General features: G+C 42.9%; 1 protein-coding gene across 3 annotated transcripts in view; it reads right to left on the reverse strand.

Moving 5' to 3' along the window:
- Positions 1-27,770, reverse strand: part of Zmat4 (zinc finger matrin-type 4) — a 364,200-nt gene that overhangs the window by 111,366 nt on the left and 225,064 nt on the right. For all 3 annotated transcript variants that reach the window (XM_048456496.3, XM_048456498.3, XM_048456495.3), the window contains one exon: positions 12,447-12,674. In XM_048456496.3, the coding sequence (XP_048312453.1) occupies positions 12,447-12,674 (228 nt within the window). The remainder of the gene's footprint in view (positions 1-12,446; positions 12,675-27,770) is intronic.

The following is a 27,770-nucleotide window of genomic DNA, read 5'->3' on the forward strand; positions in this document are numbered from 1 at the left end:
ACATTTTCAATTTTCTGTGTGATCATTTTTATTAATTTAGAGTTATAGCTGGGTATAGCGAATAAAGCATTGTGCAAACTCTATACGCACTCTCTCTCTATATTCCTCTAGTGTATTTCCTTTAAAGCCGGCAGTGAACTTAGATGAACCCAAACCAAATCCTCTGTGCTGTGATGAGGGTGGAGGATATGTGGGAGAGAAAGGCGGGAGCTGAAAGCCCTGCTCAGTACAAGGGGGCTTAGCAGGACCGCCTGACGACGACCTTTGGGACATGCCATTCGACGTCAGGGTCAAGTGCAGGCAGAGAACATATATAAAATAAATTGGGGGGCTCCCCTCGGAGTCTTGAGTTTTTCCTGACATGAATTTTCCTTTCACATTTCAATGCCGTGGTTCCCTCAGACCTCTTTATACCAAATACTCCTCTTGGGTTTTCTTGCCTTGTGTATTTTTCTTTTCATTTTTTAAATAGCAATTCAGCTTTTATCTTAATGAGTACCCTGCCTGATGCAGCCAGCACCTCCGAGCTCTTATCAGAGTTTCAGGCTGACTGCTTGGTGCTAGTGGATTAATCCCAAGAGGAAAAGAAAGCATAGACATTATGAAATACTCAATGTTGATTCCCAATTGTCCATTTCCCTCCCGTTCTGCCGGTTTGGGGATTACTCTTTACTGCCTTAGTAGAAGATCTTTTACTCTGTCCAGAGTCTGTAGATACTGCCGGCAGGAGGGTGCATTTGGTAGGAGTTCTTCCACCACTAGTAGACATGAACCCTATGATTGAGCAACAAGAGCGAACTCCATGCGCATGGCAAACACATTCAGAGGAAACGAGGGGCGGGAATAATACATGACTCATATTTGTATGAGGGTACATGTGAATGGGCAGTGGGTGGTCTGGGCCAGTGACTACCAGTGTTACTGAAGAATGTTTCCACCTGGGGCCTAAAACAGATCGGTTACAGAGCATGTGCCTAACATGGAGAGACAGGAGTGGAATAGAAAGAGGACAGAGCAAGAGGGAGGGAGTTTGTGTGTGCTGACTTGTTAGGACTGACAGAAGACCTAGGGGGTTGTGGGAATTATAATAAAAAGGATTGCTTGCGTGCTGGCTTGTATGGGACTACATGTTGAGACACAGTTTGCATAGACTCAAGACAAATACTAATATAAGGTTATCTGCCCCTGGAATGGTAGAAACCACAGAGAGAAGGCAAATAAAATCTCTTGAATGGGCCTGAGACTGGGTTGATTTATTAGAATGAAGCCTGGAGAGTCAAAATCCTATTTTGGAAGAGCAATTACCAAGCACATGAACTCACAATAAATTATCTAGATCAACCTAAATGCGGAAAATACTGGAAGGCGACTCTGGCTGACCAAGTTCTCCTATGCATTATAGACAAGAAGCCGCGGCCCAGAGCGGTGAACCATCTTCTCCGCCACTACTGTTTGGTCATAGAGACAGGATGGAAACCCAGACCAGGCCTCTGAGCACACCCCCTTGAACTTCATTCCTTCACCAGCACTTTGTGAACACAAAGCCCCCCAAAAGACAGATGCCTTTCTTCCAGGAAGAAGCACATGAGACATCAAGGTTCTTACAACGCATCAGTGCACGCCAGCTCATTCCGACTCATTTAGTCACTTGCCAGCTGGGGACTGTAAGAAGCTGTGCTCCCACCTCACTGGCCCATTAGCTATTTCAGTCGGTTACCATTGTTTGTCATCATCTATAAAAATAGACTCCAAATCGGAGTTACTGCAAATCTCTGTTCGCCGCTTAGGTCTACAGAAGCACTTCGGTGCTGCAGGCTTCGCAGTCACCTCGCAAAGACCTACTGTGGCAAATATCATTTCTACTGTCATGACACCGGAGCTTTCTACACGTCTAGAGAAAAATCTAGTTTTGCTGCTGTAAATCTTTAAGTAAAACCAGATTTTCTAGGCTCCCTGAAGAAGTGTTTCCATTTCTTAAACAGGCAAGTCATAGGGGTTCTGCAACATTATTGAAGTCGTATTAACATGTGTGCATTGACGGCTTAGGAGCTGACAGCACTCAAGGACCATGCCGAGGACACGAGGACATCTTCAGGGATGAGCAGGGTCAACAGCCCAATGGCCGCTTGAAAAGCAAGTGGTGAAGGAATAATGGACATCATTCTTTCAGGTGAGTCCTAACAATGAGAATATGGTGTCGGCTTTCTCTGTGTTTTGGGCAGCACTTTTAGTCCTGGGCATAGAGCCACACAGAAGTTCCAAGCACAAGCCTGTCTCTACACTTCTCTCTCAACTACGAAATCACCGCTTTGCAGGGGAAGCTTCATGGAATGCTAATTACCAGTAGCAGAATATATTTAATAAAGTGGATGTAGGCAGTGAGATGATCAATTAAGTCCACATTTTATTCGCTCTTTCTTTCTTCATTTTCTTTTCTTCCTTCCTTTTTTCCTTTCCTTTTTCTTTCTTTCTTTCTTCCTTTCCTCTCCCCTCTCTCCCTCCCTCTCTTCCATGTCTGTTCTTTGACGTGAGTAAACGTATTAGAGGGCTTTGGGTACCATCTTCAGGGATGTGAGTTTTGAGAGCACTGATCACACAATATCACCTGCCACAGAAACTACAACATTGGACTTGTTGAGAGAGAAAGAATGTCTTCTTTACCATCCAGGACAATGTCATCTTTACGTTCTGGGGTTTGTCTATCACATGGCAAGTGTTTGTGAAACATTAGCCAAAATAACATGGACAACAAGCGTATCAATGGGTATGTGACACTTTGAACAAATCTTATGTTTCTTTCTTATACCACAATCAATGCTATCAGATCTCATCTACCAGGTCCAGCTGCAGAAAATTCAATGTAAAGGATGCTTGGGATGACTTTTGTCTGCATTAATGTAAAAGCTACAATTCTACAACCACAGTAGTTTCCCATTTGTTAAAGGACAGGTTTATCTTGGTTTTAATGTTGCTGTGTCTCTAATTTTCTCAAAAAAAAAGTGTGTCACCAACATCCACAACAACTTAAGAGCCAACATGACAGATCTCTCCTCCCACAACCTTAGGAAAACATTGCACAGAGCTTCTGTAAGATGCCATCCTAGCTCTGAACCTTAAAACAAACAGTGGGGACCTCCAAGTAGAGGTCTTGGCACTGTGAGCAAGAAAACAACTGTCTAGCAGCCTAACGTCACATCTTCAGCTTCCTCCACAGCCCTAGGACCCCTAACAGAAGCAAAAGAAGTCACAGAGGCACATGTGGGGTTGTTTTGCTTCTTTTCCTTTTTCTTATCCAACATCTCAGAGTAAAGATGATGGTCTCCAGATCAATTCACGGCTGTTTGAAATGCAGCAGCCATGTCTGAAATTAGGAATCTAGTAGTCTCCAGTTCCTGTTTAATTAGTTTGTGCACAGCACTTACACAGTAGCAGATGTGCCAAACAGAGTCCATTTTAAAATCCGTGCTCATCTTTTTCGGGGGAATATAGTCAAGGAAGATGCAGGCTTAACCAGGTTCTTTTAGACAGCAATTCATTTATTAGCATCATTAGGAAAAAAATAATGGGCAAAACCTGCCCCAGATGAGAAAGGCACTGGCCTACAGGGTGTAACTAGGCCGCTGTGAACGTTCATCAAGTGGATTTCTTGTTGGATTTGCGGTTGAACAGAAATATCAGTCATTACTCAGACTCATTAAATCTGTTTTGCTTTGTTTTTTTGTTGTTGATTTTTTTTTTTCAGTTAGCGTTCCCAAGGCCGAGAGTTTCTTTGCCCAGTTCTTGGAGAATCCAACGCCCCGCTCATTTTTCTGCAGCTGGTGTGGGGCACGCAGGTGGTACCCAGAACAACACATCTTCTCCCTCCGGCCGCTCCACCTCAGTATCCCTCAGGCCTCATCAGAGTTACAGATCCACTTGATCTCGGTTTCCTGGCTTTTGGGGTCTCCTCACCCCAATCCAGCAAGCTCTCTGCTCCCAGGAAGGGCTTATGTGTAAATGATCCCAGCCATCATGTGACTCAGGGCACGTCAGTTGTGGCAGAAAGGGTTCAGCTTTGCCAAAACAACTTCTCATGGCTCTAAGCTCTCTTTCCAGCTTGATTTTATCCAGATGGCCAATAAGTCTTAATTCTTAATAATGTTCTACTCTACCCATTCTTCCCAGCCCTTCACTCATGTTTATCTCTGCTCTAAACAACCTAGTCACCAATTTCCAAATTTGCTGGTGCCCATCTCAAGTTATAGCAATTATTTTCTCTTTTCTAAATTCTAAAGTCACGACGATTAAAGGGCTTTTAAACTCTTTTGTTTATCTAGTGTTTTATTTCAGTAAAGGTGTCGATTTTCTCTACTTCCTTGTTCTACACTTTAAATCCTCTCAGATTAAATAATGAGTCATAAATAATGTAGTGTTCCCTTATAACTTTAAGAACAATTCCTTTCCTATTATCAGGAACTTAGCAAGTTTGAACAAATGAATGAATGAATGAAAATCTCTTCTACATCATAATATTTTCCTACCTCGTTCCCACCATCAACTGTGACAGGATCTGAGACATTTAAACAGCCAAATTGTCTAACCCAGAATGTGGGCTCTGAAGATGGGAGGAAGCTGGCACGCCGCAGCTAAGGTGTCAAAACACATTAAAAATAATAACGCAAAAATAACCAGGTGTAATCTAAGCTAAGTATTTTCCTCAGCACTTCTACCATTCAATTTAGCATTGTGTTCTATAATTATCGTATCTGCTTAGAGGTCCTATTTTTTGCTGATGCTTAACTAGTTAAACTGCACACTGCTGTCACAGGCTGGAAATACCAGGGTAAGGGGAAAACCGCCATATTTGCTGTAATTGATTAAACATAACAAAAATGCACCTTCACCAACACAGTAATTTTTGTTAAGTATGTGGTACTAGAAACCTTCAAACTATCCACTCAAGAACCATGGTTCCGACTGCAAGGGAGAATTGAGGATGCAGACTGTGGCTTTTCTGTTAGAGAACATGGGTAAGACCAGTCATGGAGGGCGTCTATCAACAATATATGAATCTAGACACCGTGGGTAATACAAAGGGGATCATGCGGCCTTTATTGTCACAACTCCAAGGCTGGGTTAAATGGGACCAGATTGCTAGTCTCTAAGGCCTAGTATGGGATAGTCATGCTTCAGAAGACTATGAGAACAGCAATGTGGCATGGCAGGTTAAGGTCCTAGGACAGTGTTTCTCAACCCGTGTTTGTGACACCATTTGGAGTTGTGTGACCCTTTCACAGGGGCTCACCTAAGACCATACTGCATATCAGATATTTATAATATGATTTCTAACAGTAGAAAAATTACAGCCATGAAGAAGCAATAAAAATAAATTTATGGCTGGGGTCACCACAACGTGAGGGACTATATCAAAGGGTCGCAGCACTAAGGAGGTTGAAAACCACTGCCCTAGGGCTAGGGCTATATAGCTCAGTGGCCGACTGCTTGCCTATGTACCTACTTACCATGAGCAAAACCCTGGGTCCTGTGCCCAGCCATGGAAAAATGTCAGAGTAAATCATGGTATCATGACCTATAAAAATGTACTAAATGTGGCCACTTTTGTCCCCAAGCTCACTTCCTACTCATCACCAGCCTTTGGCTTACTGACGCTATTTGTAATCCTTGGGCATGCCTCTTTCTTTCTCCACTAACAACCCTGTGATCTCACTAGGGCTCTCTGAGACGAGCCATCATCTCACACCACCTGCTCTGGCCTTTAGGTTGGAGTTCAAGAACTTCAGCAGTTCCACCAGGCGGTCACTAACCTGTTTCAGGAAGTCCATCCCCATCTCAACGTCCTTTGGCCATTTTTATTGCCCCTTTAGCACTTATCACAGGCTAACCGTGTTTGTTTCTTATCATCTGGCAAACCAGGAGTCTTCTCTGGCTCTCTGAAGTATGTTCATCCCTATGTGTCTATGGCAAACGCTCGGGAAAACCAGTGGGAAAGAATGGGGCAATGGATAAATAAGTAAATCAGTGCATCGGAGCTGAAATGCGGAAGCAGCAGACAACATGATCCTGCTTATGAAATAGTATCTCTAGCCACCTAATCAGATCTTCTATTCCTATGGCATCATGTGGGGACAGGTGGCCCATGGCCCGGCTATGTGGCCTCCAAATCACTGGAATTCTTCTTGTAGAAGACAGCGGTCAACTTTCTCTGATGTTGTGTGACAGGTGTCCAGTGTGCTGAAACTTTCTGCTAGCCTTTGGAAGGTGAATTTTGGTCCCCACACCACTTGGAGCTAGACTTATTCATACCGTAAGATTCTTCAAATCTCTGGGAAAGATTCATGGGAAAAGTAAAGCCCTGTCACCGCCAGTCATGAGAGGAGACCACCTTTTCTTCATTTAAAGTTTCATATTTTAAACGCTACTCTACTCTTAGAATATAACCATATATATTTTACTAATGACCTCTACTTGAGCCCCATGAGCAGAGGCCAATTTTCAATACCCTGAACTACTTCTTGCTGCTGCACTATGGTTACCACTGGCTTTCTAACTCAAATGGCCCCAACTCACCACTTCTAATCGCTCTCCCAGGGTCAAATGGATTATCTCCATCTTCCAGCCCATCTTAGCTGCAGCGGACAGCAACTTGGACCCCCAGTTCTGCTACAATATCAGGAGAAAGCACAATTCAGGACCACAGAGAAAAGTCACTCCCAAATTCATCCACGGTATGGTAAGTTGAAAGGAAATGATCCCCAAAGGGAGTGGCACTAATGGGGGGTATGGCCTTGTTAGAGGAGGTGTGGTCTTGCTGGAGGAAGTGTGTTGTTATGGGAGTGGGCTTTGATGTCTCCTATACTTAAGCTATAGTCACTGAGACAGACCACTTCTTGTTGTCTGCATAAGACATAGACTCTCAGCTACCTCTCCAGCATCATGTCTGCCTGCACATTGCCATGTCCAACCATGATGATAATGGACTAAACCTCTGTACAGTAAGCCACCCAATTAAATGTTTTCCTTTTTGATAATCGCCATGGTCATGGTGTCTCTTCACAGCAATAAAAATCCTAACTAAGGCACATGGTAAATGTGGAAGATGATAAATATCCCTTGGGTTTAGCTGTAAAGCACTGGGCTCCTAGATGTTTACCGTACCTCATCTTGAACATTATTTGATTCCTTCCCCTAGAGCATCCTTCCTTTCCTGGGTCTTGGAGAAGATCTATTGTCCAGATGCCTGAGCACAGCTACCAAAGCTAACAAAAGGCAAAGAAGTAGCAAGGGCTCAATATGCTAAGTCACCCACCTCCTGGGATTCAGGCAAAGACCAAGACAAGATTAAAGCAGAACAAAAGTAAGTGGATCCAAGTCATTACACCATCTCACAACAGAAATTATTCAAAAAGTGAAAATCTCTCATTTTCTACTTATTTTGAGATAAATCTGCTCCTCCTGACTCACATCCCACTTCTGGGATGTGAAGTCCTACTTGAGTTGCTTTCTCCCCTTGAAATCAGTCTCCGATACAGCCAATCCAGATAGCAGATGCAATTACATAGAGTGAGACTCTAACAGCCCTGCACAGCCCCGTAGCTCTCGAGCCCTCACCTCCATGAAGAGTGAATATGATTTCTTTGCATTTCTATATTTATTCCAGTTCACATAGAGTCATTATAAATGCCATATGAAAACTTACTCATTAAAAGTATACCATACTTTTGTCAAGAATTCGTTTCTGAAAAACTGAGTTAATTATGCTTATTATATAATTGAGGTCTAAGCAAGGTTTAAAAATGTATTTAAGAATATCTAAACCACTTAGCCTCAACCTTCTAAACTGAAGAGGAAATTGTTCATGGTTCTAGTGCTGAGTCATGGAGATGAGTACACCTGCAAACAGGAGTGCTGAGTCACAGAGAAGGGTGCACCTGCAAGCAGGAGTATTGAGTTACAGAGATGGGTGCATCTGTAGCAGGAGATGCTGAGTCATGGAGATAGGTATACCGCAAGCAGGAGTGCTGAGTCACAGAGAAGGGTGGACCTGCAAGCAGGAGGTGCTGAGTCACGGAGAAGAGTGGACCTGCAAGCAGAAGGTGCTGAGTCACGGAGAAGGGTGCACCTGCAAGCAGGAGGTGCTGAGTCACGGAGAAAGGTACACCTGCAAGCAGGGGCTTAGAACTATGTTCTAGTAACAACTCCGAAAAGAAAAGCCCATTTACAGCTCTAGACTTCAGAGCTCGCTCTGTAAAAAGAAAGGGCATGTATAATTCAATGATATTTAATGTCTTACAGGGCTATTACTCTTTTGACTTAGAAGCATTATTAAATTTTCAAATGCACTCGAAAGCTGTATGGTATCTTCAGACAGAATTACAGCAGCAGAATCTAGAGTCCTCTAAAACAACAAATAAACCTGGGCTTAGTCTCATTATGGAGCTTTTAAAGGAATTATTAAAATGTATAAAATGAATATTCTATACACAAATAGTCATAGTTTCAGAATTTTCGTTGCCACAATTTCTGAATAAGAAAGTGCCTTCTATAGGTGTTTTATGCTAACACAAATAAACCATAAAGAAAAACTCTAGGGTACTTTCCAGCCATTTAATTTCATAATTCCATACTCTGATAGCTGTTTTTACAGTAGACTTCATGTCCAGGAAGAAAACAGGCTTTCCTTGTTAAATTGTAATTCAGATGTAGAGAAGTTACCACTTGTTTTCTTGGAACAAATGACACCAGAGTTGATACTTGTCTGTACATGTTGACTAATATTTAGGCCAATCCTACTTCTAATGCTTTGGTAGCCTGTAGGAAATTGACTTTTAAATTTACCTGTTAGTTGAGGCCACCAAAAAGTTATAACAACATGGTTCTACAGTTTCTAGTGAATGTACAATGAACACCAAACACAGTAGAAAGTGTACATTATGTGTATTGTCAGGTTATATAAAAATAAGAGGCAGGAAATTATGTGTAAGTCACAGGGACTGGAGTCAATGTATAAAAGTCTCTACATATTATCAGCAATTACATTAAATGACATTAATAATATGTACTTTGTAATAGGTTAAACACCACTGAATATTCAGCATGAATTCAACAAATGATGCACAAAGTGTTTGCCCTGGCGCTAAAGCACCATTTACAAATTTGAAAGCCACAAGCATAAAGAAGGTGTTCACAGATCACATGACTCTCTGCTTTAATAATTTAATTCCCCCACACTGATCTGCAGATAATTGAATCTCTCTCAACAGTCCAGATAATGTTCTACCTACAGACTGAAAAGCTGCTTCTGAAATTCAAACGAGTACAATGGAGTTAGAACAGCCACACTATCTTCAAGCTGGAGACCATGTAGTCCCTAACTTCAGGATGTAGCCAATGCTAAACAATCAGTACAGGGTACCAGACCATGAGGTTCCCTGGCGACATCAGTTGTACAGAAATAAATGCATACACAAACAGATTTTCCTCTTTAAAGAAGATTTTACTTATTATTATTTATATGACTAAGTGTTTTGCCAGTACCATGTGTGCACACTACTTCCAGAGGCCAGAAGAGGGCACTTAACATTTGAAACTGGAGTTACAGAGGTTATGAGCTACCATGTAGGTGTCAGGACCAAACTCTAGTCTTCTGCAAGATCAGTGAGCACTCTCAGCTGGTAAGTCATCTCTCCAACTCCATAAACAACAGATTTTTGAGAAAATAATTCAAGACAATTCAGGAATGGAAATTAAATATTTAACAAATTTTCCGCAATCGCTGTGCAAGTGAATGGAAACAAGATGAATGTCAGCGCCCCCTACCTCAAACTAAACAAAAGTTAACTTGAGACATATCATAATATGAAACATAATAGCTAAAACCATGAAGCTTGTAGAAGAAAAGACAAGAGCATCTTTGGTCACAGGTATAAACATTCATGTTCGTGTGTGGGGTACATGTGGGGGTCAGAGGACTAGGGCTAACCAGGATCATCCACAGACATATCGCATGCTATTTAAAAAAGTCACATATGATCACAGGAGTATGAATCATACCAGTATTTGCATTGTCAAAACTCTTTTAAAAGTGTCGTATCTATTCATTTAAGTGTATGCAAAATATACATCATTTTTAAAATGGGAAGAATCATAAAGAATGTCTTATGAAAATTATTCATTGGGTGATATTGCAGAAAGGAAGCATGCACAACTGTTGAGTTAGGTTTGTTTGTTTGTTTATTTATTGGTTTGGTTTTGGTTGGCCTTTTCTTGTTGTTCATTCAGCAATTATGAAGTAACTGCTACATGCCTTCCTCTATTCTAGGTGTTTTGAAGTATCATATCAACAAGGAAAACTAACCAAAGACTCAGATTTCAAGTTGCTAACAATCTGTATGGAGAACAGGGGAATATTTAACAGAAGGAATAGCATGATAATCAATAACTAATGTAATATTTCAAACCATGAGCATTCCTGGTGCCATTTTTCTAAGCTATGACGTGCCTGTACTTAGGATGCATTTTGCCTTATTAATTGACCATGTTTTAGGGGTATGTCAGAAGTAGCACGTACACTGAAATCTTTTAAAACATGCCGAATTCCCAAGGTTGCTTTATTCCTCAAAAGTCTGTAGTATTGAACATTTGCATAAATACAGATCAAAGCATCAGCAAGTGGGCCCAAGGACAGTGTTTCCTATGCTACTGAGTCACAGCCAAGTAGAGGTACCAAGACAAAGAGCATCCTTTTGTCTTTATACCCAAGATAAGCCACTCGAGTGCGAGAGACTCAGACGCCCAAGCCATTAAGTTGTGGCTGCACATAAAAGATGCAGTGCGGATAATTCAAACTAGACAAGAAGAATGTGTTGTAAGAATAATTCTTCTTCACGTCATGGGATCTGGCACAAACAATAAATAAATCCTCATTTTTCTCTTCTAGTGCCCTGCCATGAGGAGCCACAGAACCGACTTGTTATTTACCATTAATAGCAACTTTGCGGGGTGGCCCATGGCTTTGGAGAAACTTCTCTGTATACAAGACAACCACTTTTTACCACCAACAATCCCTCCAACAAAGAGCATCTGTGCCAATGACTCAAGACTTTCTACACTGTAAAGTTAGCTGGCATACTGAAACAGTAAGGACGGTATGGCTTTTCAGTAACTAGAAACCACAGAAGAATCAAGTAAGACACTTGCATGTTTGGGCTTAAACACTGTTCAAAGATTAAGGAAGGATCAGTCTCCACTGCAGCTTTGCCGGTGCATCCTGGGCCTTGAAACTCAGATCCATGAAGCAGTTTAAGAATCTTCCAGAACCATGCATTAGAAACCTGTTCTGTTTATGTGTCCTACCCTTTTGGCACACATGTGATTTTGCTTGCATAGCCTCCTCTCCTGCTCACACATCTAGCTGCGACTCGGATCCTTTTCCTTGGCAAAGGCTTTCTCGATAAACAGTCTTTCTCAGTGAGCTTCTCACAGCATGATCTCTGATCATACTTTCATGATTAAGAGTCACCTAAGGTCATTTATTGTCAGAAACATTCCCTGTTCAGGGTCCAGACTGTGGGATTAAAAGCATAGGTTCTTCTTGCAGGATCCAATTGAAACCAGGTGATCTTCTGGTTTGTAAACCTTTGTGTTCTATAACTTACAAGTGTTATTATTGATGGTCTCCTGGCCAGCTCATAAAACCGCATCTAAAACATAATGTACCAGGCTGAGGACATGAGATCAACAGGACCTTTCATGGCATCATTTAGCAATGTAATATGTGGTAGGAAATTTTGTTCTGTCTCTACACGGTCAATATCAACCTGCTAATAAAATGTTTATGTGATCCAAAATGCTTAACTGATTATTGAGGATAAACTATCTCGCTCAGTGCCATCGAATGGTCATGGTCCCTACGACACCCACTGCAGCACTCATTGCTACCCTACACTCTGAAAGCCTCTGCTATAGCCTCAGTGGGAACTCATAGGAGATGCTTTCCAGCAACCTAGAGAGGCCTAGTGGCAGGAGGTGGCTGCAGTGGGCCATGGGGCACATCGTTGCTTCATTTAGCTAAATGTAGAGTACACAAGTTGACGTAAGCCAGCATTACTGTCCTTCAGCTTCTCGTCCACTACTCATGCACAAAAGCATTCACCAGAGAAGGAGCTCAATGGCAAACAGAAAGGAAAGACTAGGGTTCATACCTCTGCATCTTTGATCTGAAAAGGAGTCAAAAAAATTACGGAAATGCGTACTTAGAAACAAAGTCGGCCTTAGAAGTCAAGCTAAGGCTAGCCACTGCTCATTTGCCTTCAGCGCCATTCCTTTGAGAGTTCCATGCTTTCCTTTAGCATCAAAGCCCTACGAGCCATCACTCTGCTTTCGGAAAGCACCAGGTTTCTGCAGAGAGCCTCGCCGTGGCCAATGATTAAGGGAGGGATCGCCCTTACCTCTCAGCTCCCCCAGATCCAGCGATGTTCCCAGCTGCTCTAGCAAGGCAACCCGTGCTGCGTTCTTCTTGTGCTTTTTGCCATCGTAATGCTGCTGGGCCATCAGAGGATTATTAAACCAGGCTGCACAGAGGCCACAGTATCTGTCCGAGTCTCTCCTTTGATAGGGAGATGAGACCACAGGAGCCGTGTCCACCCGCGGGGCCTTGAGTGAACTCAGTGGCGTGGCTGTGGGAGAAAGCAAGAGTATGTCAGTTCATGTCTGAGCACGCTTCCCTTAAGTACTGAGGAAGGGGCATCCCGCGCTCGTGATGACAAGGGATTGCCAAGACTGGGAAATCACCTTTGCCAACCATCATCTTGAGCAGGGTACAAATTAAAATCTCTCAAGCACTGATACCAAAGTTTGGATAGCTTTGTTTTTTGTTTTTTTTTAAAAAAAGCGGAAGAGATGGTCGTGATGGGAAAAAATAGTTTTCAGGTAAGACCTTGACGGAATGTTCTGTCAGTCAAGATGAAGATCAAGACGGCAAGGTTCAGAATGAGTCAACCAATGCTAAGTTGAAACAGCCAAGAAACAGAGGCACTGGGCAGCTGACTTGCATGGTACCGACTGAGGAGACCATTTACATATGTCGGGTTTTTATTGGGACAGGCTATTTCAGACCACATCTGCTAACAAAACACAATTGTGCACCCAGAAGACCAGAAGAGACACTCTCCTGAGCAGAAGTTACTTATTCAAGCTGAAAGGGCGCATATCACTATTTTGAGATTGTACTCCCAGCTATTAATTTAACACATCCCATTGTGAATTTAGTTATTTCTGGCCCAGGGAAAGAATAGAATTGAACTTGAAGGAGTTTACTAATGGAAAGTAAAAATAACTTCTGTATGCTTTCAACATACAACTTGCTTCTCGCCTCAGAATGAGTGTGCCTGGAGTTACTGGCCTACTTCCTCCGATGATTGACTTCAAAGACAGCAAGAGAGGGGTGCTATAAAGGTGAAGGATTAAGTTATAATGCACGGCTCCTTCTCAGGCCCCCCAAACACCTTTCATGCTTAGTAAACCAAGAGGCCACCTCCTTGTATAAAAACAAAGTGAACTGTACTGCATCATAGAAAAAAAATGTTTTAACCCAAATATTTTTGAGGAAGAAAGTGGTATTCAGTCTCATTGGCTTGTTAGTCATAAGCAATTTAACAGCATCTTCCGTGTGTCCCTAATCTCCATAACAAGGATTTGTAGTTGACAAAAATCAAGACAATTAGGGTATTCTTCCAAGGAAAAGCAACAGCTTGGGAAATCAAAGACAAGTTAAAGAACCAATTAATCAACCCCCTCAAGCTTCCAAGTTTTGATGGGGGGGACCTTTAATGTCTGAGTTAAATGACTGATGCACAAATACATACTTGTCACGTGACACTTTCATCCAAGCAGCACACTGTCGGGACAGAATCTCAGGCAGACTTCCTCTGATCCTCGGTGCTCATCACAGTTGTAGCTAAGATTAAACTTAACAGGCCAACGTGTGGAGGAATTCTGATACCGTTCATGTTTTTTAAAAGCCTCCCTGCTGAATTTGGTCCGCTGGAACCATAGAGAAGTGAGGCTCGAATGTGGGCCATCTGTCTCAGCGGCCATCGAGTATCACTCCATCGTGACTTAGCAAAACTAATGAAAGCCACAAGCATGCAGTCAACCTGTCTATGAAAAGCTATCTGTCTCCTGTCTCAAGGAAATCACACCTTGCTTCCCAAGTTTCCTGCATCCTTATCACTTTCTGAAGATGCACAGCTACACGGCAATGGGAAATGTATCAAACATCTGCAGCCAGATGTTTGATGCACCCTGAAGCACGATTGTTTTCCTTTAAACTGAACTCTAGAAGGGACTTCACGGTCACTTTTGTTACTTGATGCCTGATAGTCCACACCTGGGCAGGAATAGCACACAAGAAAGCTATCAAATGGATAACCTCACCCCTCTAGTTCACGGGAAAACTCTTGCTTATGCTGGAGCTTTTACTCCCCTCCCCCATTACTGTCTAAGCGTGCAAACCTGGAAGTTTAAACTTTCGCCTGGTCTCATTTTCCAACCATCTCCCCATTGCCAACCAGCTTCCATTTCTGTAATGCCGGTGAAGGCAAATAAAGGCAGCAGCATGGAGCCAGCTTTAAACCAAAGCCATATCCCGGTCGGTCAGCGCTTCAGCACTACTGGGCTGTGTTACTCCTGATTCCTGATGTCTTTGGGTTCCATAATGCTACACTTGAGGGTCACCATCTCTTCTTAAGCTAACACATTGGTGGTTACAGGATCACCAGGTGGGAATGGAACAGTCTGTAGAAATACTTTTTTTTTAGGAGGAGCATAGACTCCTACTTTTAATAAAAATCTGTGTGCGCATGGATCATAACACAGTGCTTGGCCAAAGGGCACTGTCCTAGCCATTGAATACAGAGGTATTTGATTACCTTTGATTTAAAAAAATTCTTTAGTTAATGTATAATTTTATTTTAATTTCATACTTTTTGTATTTTCTAAATTGTAAGAAAATATCCAATATGGATTTCACCTACCCTTTTGAAAGTTAAATCCAGAAACATTAGCTACTCAAAATCAATGAGTTTATTTTTATTCAAGCTTTAGACGTATGTAAATCTTAATATCTCTATGCCAAGATTGAACTCCCAACCAAACACATCAGGATAGGTGGGGATATGAACCAGATTCAATGATATTCTCACATACAACTCTACTCTAACACTGGTTCATGTTTCCAATGTTCATTCAGTGCTGAGAACCACAGCCCTAAGCATTGCCATATTTTCCTTAAAAATTATCATAAAGTAGCAGGCAGTGGCAGCACACACCTTTAATCCCAGCAGTCAGGAGGCAGAGATGGGTGGATCTCTGAGTTCAAGACCAGCCTGGTCTACAGAGTGAGTTACAGAACAGTCAGAGCTGCACAGAGAAACCCTGCCTTGAAAAATGCCCCTCTTCAAACTACCACAAAACTGTTTTAGGCCACCATGAAAAAGACGGCCTTATAATATATGCGCCAGCGGTAGAAAAAAATGTCACGTTTATCATTTTATGAAAACATAGCTCTCAAAAAGAAAGTAGCCACTATCATACATCACTACTGCTAAAATGAAACAGCACTGTTGAGTGTTTTCCCGAGGAGACACTTCGGTAGTGGTTTCCGGCTGTCAACCTTGACTCTTCGCAGGAGGCACGTGGCACCTCGCTGTACTCTTTCTACAGCTACAGGTCCCATGGGCTGCTGCTCAGTCCACTGAATGAGGCTCTGACAACCTAGGAGTGAGCTCGCTCTCCTCCCTCCAAACTTACCAGCGTCTCTTCGTTCTGCCTCTCACGTGGTAGTTCTTAAAACCGCATTCAGTCTTAGTAATCTCATAAATGTGTGGCTGTGGCTGTGTGGACTTTTAAAGATACATTTGTATTCACTGTCTTATCTAGAATATACCCACAATTCCTTGCTGCAGTGCAAAGATTCAAACAATAAACCTAGCAAAACTCGAGTTTCTCTGTGACTCATTTATTATAAGAACTTGGCCTGACGTCATCCGATGGGATTTATAGGCTATATTCCACTTAGTGAGAAGCACAGAAAATAGATTCATTCAGTTGTCTCTCCAGGTTCATATAGACATGCCACGTGTGTCTATCAGTGTATGTATTGGTTAGCTTTTATTGGCAACTTGATACGAACTAGAGTCACTTAGAGAAAGAACTTCAATTGAAGGATTGTCTCCATCAGCCTGGCCCATAGGCATGTCTGTGGGAAATTTTCTTAATTGTTAATTGATGTTGGAGAGCCCAATCAACTGGGGACAATGCCACCTCTAGGCAGGGGGACCAGGGTTATGTAAAAAAGCTAGCTGAAAAAGCTAAGGAGGGGAAAGCAGTAAGCAGTGATCCTTCCTGGTTTCCACTGCAAGCTCCTGCCTTGGATTTCCTCGACAAAGACTGAGGATCTGTCACCTGAACTAAACCTTTCTTCCCCAGGTTGCTTTTGGTGTTGGTCATGGTACTTAGAGCCCCGACAGAGAGTAAACTGACACAACACGTGTGCAAAATCCTGAAGTTTCTCAGCTTCAAAATACTTTCAGACTCAATGTTTTGGGCAGAAGGTCATGGATTTGTAGCCAGTGAAAGGTAACCCAAACAGACCCCAGTGACTCGAAGAATTAAGACAGCTGGAACACAGCAGTCCTCAGAACCTGAGTCACGGCCCAACGCACATTCCATATCTCTTCTGCATGCCTTAAACCAAGTTTGTCAGGGAACTTGTCAGCATCTCAACAGAAAGTTACTAGATGAGCCGTCTCGAATAAAAACCTGGGATAATGTGTACTTTTGACTCCTGTCTGTGCTTTCGGATAAAACCACCAGCTGACTTGAGGACAGAAAAAGATGTGTTCAGTGTCTGCGCTGCGATCAAAACACTGCCTTACTCTGCGTCAAGGCATGGCTTGCAAGCTGACTCTGCACGGGTGGTAAGCTGCTGGTGGAATGCAACCTGTGTCTTCCATTGAATGACTTAAACAACTAATTAATCAACGAATACATAAATGGTTGTCATTATAAGCAAGTAAACTTAGATGGAAGGAAACATTTCCGCTTTGATTCTAAACTGTATTGGGAAGGGCTTGAGAAACTCAGTGTTGCAACAGTCAATGTGAACATGAGCAACGACGAGACAAGATGCTGGAGGGAGGGCTTGGCAATAGCCTGCCAAAGCATGGATGCAGCCCCAGGCTTCCCTTTGCTTTCAAACTAAATTAGGTGAATTAAAAGTCACTATTCTCTAATTTCCGTCCATTCTGTGGGGTGGCCTATTTATTTCTTGGAGACTACAGAAATGTGTATGCCATTCTAAAAACCACACCTTGCAGCAGGCAGTTGGATCTACCATGGTGTCAGAACTCTCTCTCTCTGGTTTCTGCTATGGTACTGTGATCTTCACTTCTGATGATGCTCTTGATCGGACTAAGGAATGACTCAAGACATTAGGGGAAGTACACCAGTGTGTCTTCAATGGCGTCGCCAGAGGTTATTAGATCCTGGGGGCTCTGAAGTCATCATCGGACTCTTGTCTTGGTAGGTTTACCTGGTAGCATTTTGAGGAGATTGAGAAAAGGAGGAGGCCTAGTTGGAGGAGGTTGGTCTTTGGGGTGCTGTATGTCAGCTTGGTTCCCTGTTGTATCTCCTCCCTCCTGCCTCGTCTGCCAGGAAGCAGTCTTAAACACCCCCACTCCCCCACTTACCATGATGCTCTTTCCAAGAGCGTGGGGGACAAGCAACCCTCTGAAACTGTGAATTAAATAATTCTTCTTCTTAAGTCAGGCATTTTTAGTCAAAAAGCAACCGAGAAAGTACCAATTATCATAAAATGACTGATACTTGGAGGTTTCCCAGATATGAAACTTTCAGGACTGAAAAAGGAAAACCTGCTGGGTCCACCCCTGCTTCTGAGGACAAAGCTGACTTAACGTCACACAAAGAAAGATCTGTGAGAAGTTCGGGACAGGTGTTTCAACGAAGCCAACAGAATCTACCCACCAGATCACCAAAGGGACATCTAAAGATGGTGGCTGAGCCAGTAATGAGTCACTACGTGTTACCCACTTCTATCCCCAGCCCCCACCATTAGGGAAGGGCGGTTTCAACACCAACCACACTGGTGACTTCACCTCCTCTCTTCCCCTTCAGGTTCTCCCCTCACCTCCAAGTCCTCGCTTATCTCAGTTTTCGCTCCGCTAATCTTCCTTGCTCTCTCATTCTCTATCGTCACTACCCCTTCTGTACATCTCCCGTAGCTGCTCCCAAATTTTCTCTTTGTCGCTCTCACTCTCTCCAAATCCCCATCATTTACATAACCCCCCTATGACTCTGCCTCCCCCCCCCCCATTCTCTTCTCAGTCTCACTGATTCTCAGTGCTTTCTAAGCATTGAATAGCAAAGTTTGTTAGCAATTTGGGCAATAAACTGCTCTTGCCTGGACTGCTTGATGTTATACTGTATGAACTGGACATGCAGGACCCACAGAAAAATGACTGCTGAACTCGCCTAAAGGCGAGATGATCCTTCAGGGTTCCTGCTTCATGAAAGTATATGCCAGACATTCTGCAGGACACAGAAGAAAGCAATAGACAGACTTTGCCATTACAAGGCAGAACAGATCTTCAAATTCCCTGCTTCATGAAAAAGTCTGCTGGGTACTACAGGCCTCTAGGCTGAAGATTGGATGCCCCAACATTACAGGAGAAATTTGGGTGACTGTCTAGGCCATGAGATATCTCTGTCAATTCTAGAGTTTTGAAAGTTGCTTACAATGCACTTCCTGTTTACTTAGATAATGTTATATCCTTCTGGAGTCTTTGATGGAGTTGAAGAAAAGATAGTTATAGTCTTCCTTAGTTATGCTAAAAAATAAAGTAGATATAAATATTGTAACTGAAATTCTTGCTTGATACCTATTTTGTTATATGTAATTTTACCATGTTAAAGTTAAAACCTTCATTTTTATTTAGACAGAAAAGGGGAGATGATGTGTGAAGTTCTTCTGTATGTGTTACTTTCATTGGTTAATGAATAAAGAAGCTGCTTTGGCTTGTGATAAGGCAGAGTAGAGCTAGGCAGGAAAACTAAACTGAATGCGTGCTGGGAGAATGAAAACAGAGTCAGGAGAAGCCATGTACCTGCCGCCAGAGACAGATGCTTCTGCTAGAGCCCGCTGAAACTTTGCTGGCAGGCCACGACCTTGTGATGATGCACAAATTAATGAAGATGAGTTAGTTTAGGATATAAGAGTTAGCCAATAAGAAGCTAGAGCTAATAGGCCAAGCAGTGCTTTATTTAATAAAGTTTCTGTGTGGTTATTTCGAATCTGAGCATCAGGGAACAAACAAGCAGCCTCCCCCAACATGTCTCTACTGTGGATTATGAATTTTTTAATATGCATGTATATATACTCATCAGTGCAGAGGCAAGCATTTTTATTTTATAAATTATACGTAGGTTGCATTTCATGCTACCACGCTTTGGCATAGCATGGAAAACACGTCTCTGGAGACTTGCGCCACCACAACCAGGTCTTAAATCTCTGAAGATTTCATTTGCAATGACTTGTTTATTAATTTATTGTTGATTTTCCTGGAAATAAGATGGAAGAAAGGCAGCGTGGCCGGAATGTAATGTAAGAGTTCATGTGTTTTCTACTTTCCTAGAAGACCCAGAAGAGAAAAGCAGTTTTCACAGTATTTTAAAAGACCAAAAGGGGTTCTAATTATTTAGATTAAAGTTAAGTACCTCTCCTCTTCTCATAGGAGAGATCATTAAGTGAATTCTGTTCCCCATGCCATGAGAGAGAGAAAAAAAATCAACTGCCACACTATAAATTAAACACTATAGTATGTGATGTTTTAGGCTATACGCCATTGTGTATTTCCCAAGAATAAACAAGGATGAAGATGGTTTCATGGAACTGTCATTCTAATTCAGTTGTGTGTCAACATTCTTAGCATAATCAGTCTGCTAACATGGCCTGCTTCCTTACCCATCCTCATGCATATGTTATTAGTTCTCATTAAGACAGTAGTCATAGATCACCGGTTTTCATTAATACAGAATAATTCCCTCCAGTTCCGGTTGCTGATTGGGTTCTAAATATCTTAAGTACATCTATTTTCTGCAGGATCTTTGTGTCTGAAAAAATAGGCTATTACACAGAACTTTAGAGGGGATGAAAAGCCCATTATTACTTTCTCATCCCAACAAGAGTTTAGAATGTAAGTTCCGCAAGACAAGGGTTATGATCTGTTTGCTCACTGATCCACCTCAGGGGCTCAGAACCGGACCCACACATCGCATGCTCTTGCTAAAGGAGGAAATCCACTCAATCTCTATAACTCAATTTGCATCTGAGAAAGAGTGATGGTTTGCTTAGGGCATCCCTTGGCTTGGTGTAACGGCTGCTGCTGAACCACTGAACCCAGCTCTCTGCAGACTGCTCGGGAAAAGGCGTTTCTCTCAGAGAAGGCATCATGGCGCTTAGACTGAGCACTGCACAGGGAAGGTCCTCCAGTTCCTTGAAGTGGCAGAAAGTCTGGTTGTGTTTACAGTTCCCAATTCCTTGGGGGAGCTGACCTGAGATAACACACAAGACTCACACAAAATCCATTTTTAAAACCTGAAGCCAGTACACTCCTTTGGACCCCACAGGAGCTATTTGCGCAAGGTAACACACATGTTCACCATTAGATACCAGGTCCCTTTCAGCCATTTCTTGTTCTTGGGAAGCTGGACTTTTGGATATTATCCAGAACTAATCTAACTGACCAATGAGGAGCTATCCTTGCTTGCTGCCGAGGTTGGTGATGCTACACACAGTGTCCAGCAAACAAAGAGCGTCAATGGTCAGAGAATATTTAAAAACAAAAAGATTTTTTTTTCTCATTGGATTTGTATTTTTTTCCCAAATGGTTAAGTTATGAAAACAGACTTATTTAATTGTTTAGATCTAACTACTTGGTAAATGTATCTGAGAGATATTTCTTTTGACCTGAGGGCAGAGAAGAAAAATTCTGAAGGTACCTACTAGTAGCAGCACAATTTCAGATACATTAAGAATTACAACACTGTGCCTCTACGGCGATTTGGGATATGATTCTGAGACCCTAGGTCCCTCAATGCACACACGTTCAATATCTCATTACTTTTGAAAATCTTAGCACATTGAGAATATATCTTTTTAAAATTCAATTGAGATTGTTTACTATCCCCTTTAAAGGATACACTTTATGATACTATCTGACATGTCTGAATGACCAACACCATTGCTCTTTCACTTTGGGGCCATTATTGACTAAACTTAGGGCCATTTGAACATAAGCACTATGATACCATGGTGGTCTATATGCTGACCATGGTGGCTACCAAGAAGTAGACAAGGAGACAGTTATGTAGCTTTGATACCTTGCACCAAAGGGTTATTGACAACCTGAGCAGGACAGGGTGGGAAAAGGGATTTCACCACTCTATTCAGAACGGTGCACAACTTAAAATTCATGAGCTGTATAAGTCTGGAATTTTTCTCGACTATTTTGGGATCCATAAAGAAGTGAGTCATATATAAAGTTGAACTATCGCTTATAGCTTAGGCAGGAATTAACTAAGCACCTGTTAACTGGGTACCTATAGACATGGTGGCGTATCTTTAGATCCCTCAGCATGGGTTAAGAGGCAACATTCAAGACAAGTGTCATGGTCTTGCTGCCAGGAACTGGCTGCTTCCCTACCTCCCAACATCTGCTCCCAGAAAATGTCCCAAGCTAGCAGTATTACCTAGATCACAGAAACTAAGGTCAGAGAGTGGGGGGGGGGGCGCAGCTGACACCTGGCCTGGCACCAGCTGGGATGCGTTTCCTTCTGCCGACACTCCCACTCCACCCAACCCATATCCCACACTCAGGAGTAGGGAAGAATTTACTTATCCTAGAGCATCAGCTATTCAACTGGATAAGCAGCTTCTTGGATCATTTCTCAGGGCCCATGAATATTTATAGAGGGATCGGAGATGAGAATAGTGATCAGGGTTGGAAGCATGGCCGAGATGAAGCACCACCACTATATCTGGAGAAAGCAAGCAGCAGCCTTGCAGTCCGGGGCCAGGAAAAGCAGAACATTTGGACATCCCGATGGGAAGGGAGCCTGGCCTTGTTCTCTGAGCAGAACGCCCACATCCACACCTGCTTTTCTCCACCCACACCACCTCTACTCCACGGAAGGGGGTTCCTGTTTTCTCTGCTTAACTACAATAGTGAGATTTCTCATGCACAGACTCTGAAGTTAGCACTGGCCTCAATACTCTAAAGTTAACATTGACCTCAATACTCCATGGTTTTCAAGCTATGGAAATTGACTCTGCTTTGCATTAAAAGTACAATACCATGTGTGCATAGTGTTTCTATTCACGGATAATCTGAGAGTAAATTACTTCTCAACTGCTATTTGGATGGAAACAAGAGTTGAGGCTATTCTGACTTGGTTCTATAAAACTTCAAAGCAACAGAAGACTATCAAGAGATCACATCATGGACACAGATGAGTGGACTGCACTCTGAAACATGGCGGGTCTCTCCCAACATTTACATCAAGAACAGTCGGAGTGCTGCATGCGGAGATGCCCTGGTCTCTGAGAAGGTGAAACCCCAGGTTTCTGTCACTACTCTTCAAATTGAGCAGTAAGGTTGGTCAAGGGAGCACAAGAGCCAATAAGGAAAGAGTTTTTAGGCTCAGCAATTCTCTTCCAATCAACATTGGAAGTCAATAAGCTCGCTCACTCCCCAGAGAACCCACACAAAGCATACGTTATCAAGCGCATCACCCACTGTCATTAATCTCATGATGGCTTCATCAGCGCACATCATTACTGCTACACCACAGGAATGTGAGAGGCCGAGGACATGAGAACAAAAGGACAGCCAGCAAGAGCACAGCTAGTTCAGGTTCGCTTCCCAGGGCATACCTCCACCAAGGACACAAAGCTTCTGCCAGTCTGTTCATCTCAGGTTGTCCCACAACCAGCAGACGGAAATCTGGGCTCTGTAAAAGGCTCATGCACAAATTAAAATTGGGGGATGGGGATTGAGGACTCAGTGGCTCTTGCCTTGGCTGGGCATTACAGTCAGCTAAGGGAGGTTCAGCCGTCTCTGTTCCCTAGACTCCTGTTCTCTGGCCTCCCTAGACTGATTGACTGACTGGCTCAGAATCCCCTTGGATGAGAGTAGACAATAGCAGCCTTCAAAGCTCTGCGGGTTCCTCTCAGGTGGCAACAGTCACAATGGGGGTGTGGGGGGACAATCTATGCCATGGGCTCACTTTCACAGCCACCTCTCCAAGCAGGTCCCATTAGCTCATCTGCATCACAGCTGGTACTGTGTGGCACCAGGCAATGCGCACACATGGACCTCAGTGCCGGCACAGACCTGTTCTGATCCAACTTTCCCACAACTATTTTTACTAAATGACTATACGTTTTCAAAGAAGAAAATCGTGAAGTCGACACATAAAATCCACACAACTTGTGAAATTAAAATCACACTAAATTCAAATGCACAACTCTAGATAAGGTGATTTATATGGGTTTTTGTACACTTTGGGCACTTCCTGTGGCGTTTCTGCGTCTGTTTGAAGATGTATTTCTAGCCATGCTGGAAGGCAAACCACCTCACTATTCACGTCCTTCCCTTCGTTTTGCATTGCTATAGATCCTGAAAGGGGCTGAACTATCAAAGGTCATGCATGAAGGTCAGTGCTCATCTAGCTGGCCAGAGTTTGGTCAAGACTCTCCCAAAGCCGAACAAGATGCCTGGTAGAATAACAGGGAGGGTATGTAAGAGCCAGATAGACAGCTTACAAAGGAAAGTCTTACAGGCTGAAGACTTAAAGCTACTTACGACGGAAGAAGAGTGGCTGAAGTATGAGTTAACAACACTTAAGACACACCGGAGTTGAGGGAGTTTGGCCTGTTGGTCATCCATTTTCCAAAGCGGCTAGAAAGAATGGGCCAGGAAGGGCAGGTCTTTAGAAGAGAGGTACTTAATGACCCTCTGGTGCTAGGGCATGTTGACTGTAGGGTTGGTAACTGAAGGAGGGGGAGACTTCAGCGTTATTATTTCCAGTGGAACAGGGGGAGGCCGGCAAGACAAATAGGCCGTGCGACACAAATGAAGTGGAATCTCTCTGGAAACAAGTGGATAAGATGGGATTTTGTGAACTCGGTCCATCTCTAGATGTGGTGGAAACACTTTGAAAAGCAAGATTCTTAAGTACTGGACATCAGGATTCATAAATTGTATGAATTAGCTTCCCCCTTTATGTAAGTATGTAGTAAAATGCTATTTACCCAGAGTTAGCGCCCCATTCCCCACTCCCTCCCGCCCCAATGTTCTATATGTATTAGATTTACTGACTGAAAGTGGGAAGTCCAGATCTCCGCTACTGTGCTAGCTGAAAGCAAAATTAAGAGGCTAATGATCAGCAGTTTTTATTAGCCAAGGTCTAATTGTGGGAAGAGCTGGTGAGTGGGCTTCAGCCTGTGCCCACTTCTCGGGCAAGTGATCTCACCAGGTAGCAATTGATGGCAAGCAATCCTAAATCCTACAGACAACTGAGGACTGCCGGCTTCCACGCCCTCCCTAATGTCCCAGTACTGAGGCCTTTGCTCAGAATTCCTAGGTTCTGCCTATAGCCGCCCCTAACTAACAACAAGAATCGCAGCCTGTAGAGGGGATTGAAAGACTTCTCAGGGTTCTCGTAATCTTCCCTTTGTGAGTCCTAATACAACAAAATGCTCTTGAAAATCTTTGGTAAATTTAAAGCTGTGAATTCCCAGGCACTCCACAAAATCACTTAGCAGGAAATCCACCAAAAAGTAGTTTCTTTGAAGGCTATCTGAGTTAGAAAGGGGGAAGAAAGAAAGACATCATATGCTTCGGTTTTTCTGAGCCAACTTGCTGTTGACTCAGAAGATAAAAATTAGCATATTTTCTACTGTATTCTAAACACAAAGCTAAACCAGAGGCCTGGCTTTCCTACCCTGGGATGCAGTGAACCATTGTATTTATGGTGAGTAGGATATGAGGGAAGGGATCGGAATGTCAAAGAGGAGTATGCCTGCTGTCAGGAAACAAATGAGCTATGCAGGGGCAAGAGAGGAAGGCGGGGTCCTCAATATCAATAGAGTTCTGAGCCTGAGAACAGTTCAGGTATAGCAGGGCTCTTCAGAAACACCTATGGGGCAGGTAGGGGGAGGGGCCCAGGGGGGTTGAGAGGGCCTACATTGTAGGGTGTCTAGCTGCGTGACTGATCGCTCCTTAGCCATCAAGGAAATACAAATCAAAATGACTCTGAAATATAATCTTACACCAGTCAGAATGGCTAAAAATCAAAAACACCACTGATAGCTTCTGCTGGAGAGGATGCCAAGTAAGGGGAACACTCCTCCATTGTTGGTGGGAATGCAAACTTGTACAACCACATTGGAAATCAGTACGGCGGTTTCTCAGAAAACTGGGAGTCAACCTTCCTCAAGACACAGCAATATCACTCTTGGGAATATACCCAAAAGATGCCCAATCATACTACAAGGACATTTGTTCAACTATGTTCATAGCAGCATTATTTGTAATAGCCAGAACCTGGAAACAACCTAGCTGCCCTTCAACTGAAGAATGGATAAAGAAAATGTGGTACATCTACACAACAGAGTACTATTCAGCAGTAAAGAAAGACAATGACATCTTGAAATTTGCAAGCAAATGGATAGAACTGGAAAAAAAACATCCTGAGTGAGGTAACCCAGACCCAGAAAGATGAGCATGGTATGTACTCACTCATAAGTGGATACTGGCTGTAAAGCAAAGGATAATGAGCCTATAGTCATGACCCCTGAGAAGCTAGGTAACAAGGAGAACCCTAAGAGAAACATATAGATCCCCAGGGGAAATAGACAAGATCTCCTAAGAAAATTGGGAGCATGGGGGTAGAGGGAGAAGGGGTGGGGCAAGGGAAGGAGGAGGGAGGAGAACCTGAGGGAACAGGATGGTCAAGACAAAAGGAGGACAGAGACAGAGAGCAAGGAAAGAGATATCTTGATTGAGGGAGCCATTATAGGTCTAGTAAGAAACCTGGTACTTAAGAAATTCCCAGGAATCTACAAGGATGACCCCAGCTAAGATCCTAAACAGTAGTAGAGAGGGTCTGAACTGGCTTTGCCCTGTAGTCAGATTGTTGACTCTCTTAAATGTCATCATAGAGCCTTCATCCAGCAACTGATGGCCCTAAAGAGAAAGAAGAAACCCCAGGCACTGGTTGGAGCTAGCCTTTCACCAACCTTCATGGTCAAGGAAATTTAAATCCATCTTCTACATATAAAACAATATAATGTTTACCTCATTCGAACATGGCCCCTGTTAGGTATGCTTATACAACCAAAAGCAAACACAGGGTTCTAGGGCTGGTGTTCAAGCTCTGTGGCTATTTCCAGGTATAAGGAAGTTTGAGATGTTCACTACTCATTATTTCAAGTATAATGTCTACTTGATGAGCACCCTCTCTGTTTCACAGGCTGGACGAGGCCTGGATTCCTACCATTGCTAGGAGAATCACGGTGGCTGCCGGTTTAATCTGAATCGCAATGCATCCATTGTGTGTGAGCATCCTAAGACCAACCACATTTCCTGCTGACAGTTGGAAGGCAAGCATAGTAAACTGATCATCTTACTCTTCTGCTTTAAGTCGCTGTAGATATGCTTAAGGAACTCTTTCTGCAACAGAGGCCCAGTCACGTCCAAAAGGTGACTTAAGTCCTCTATTGTCTTGAAGCTCTCTTGATCACCCAAACACGAAAAGTTGAGCTCACAGCAGTTAAAAGGGTTTGTGAGCAATCACTTAAGATAGTAGTTGAATGATAGTCAGCATTCAACTGGTATAAGTCTTATCCACAAGATTCACACCATGTAAGGAGTCTTAAATGACAGGCAATTAAACTCCTTAGCCTTCGGGGAATACGATGGCTGAATCTGAAGGCAGGGAAAACTCCCTTCAATCTCCTCTCTGTCTAGAACTATCTTTTACAGGGACAACATCAGGGTTGGAAGTCCAGTCATTTGCCTTACATGACAATGGGCCGGCTGATATCACCAGAGCAATCTTTGAGAGCAAACAGTTCTTAAGCACAAACACAAACAGAGTGATTGTCAAAGTCGATGCTGAGATGAACAGCCTTTCCTTCTCTTTCAAACTCACAAAACTTTATCGTGTTTGCTTCTAGGTGTCTCGTTTCCACTCTGAACTAGTAGAAAAGTGAATAATTATTAAAAAAAGAATTATCTATATAGAAGATAATTAAATTCCTGAGTTTAGTCTTGGGTTAGGTGGCAGCAGCTGTAGTGTTAAAGCCCTTAATTCTGTTCAATCATTGTTCTTGCATCTTTAGTCAAAAATGCAAGAATCCAGCAAACTCGATCTAATCATTGTTCCAATCCTATGGTAGTCCAGAGGACAAAGATCACAGCCAAAAGTTCTCAACTCATCTCATCCACAGGGCTGATGCAATTGAGCCCTCGTGACCAGAGAGTGGTCCAGGATTCTGCCTCTCCAACCAATGTCCCGGAGGGATAATTTCAGAAGAAGAGCATTTCTGCTGCCAACCACCTGCACCTCCTGGACAGATGCTTCCACCCCTCTAAGCTTCAGGCCCCAGAAAAGGAAAATGAGATGATTTG

Source organism: Myodes glareolus, chromosome 23 (genome assembly GCF_982192425.1).
Source record: "Myodes glareolus chromosome 23, mMyoGla1.1, whole genome shotgun sequence".
Taxonomy (NCBI): domain Eukaryota; kingdom Metazoa; phylum Chordata; class Mammalia; order Rodentia; family Cricetidae; genus Myodes; species Myodes glareolus.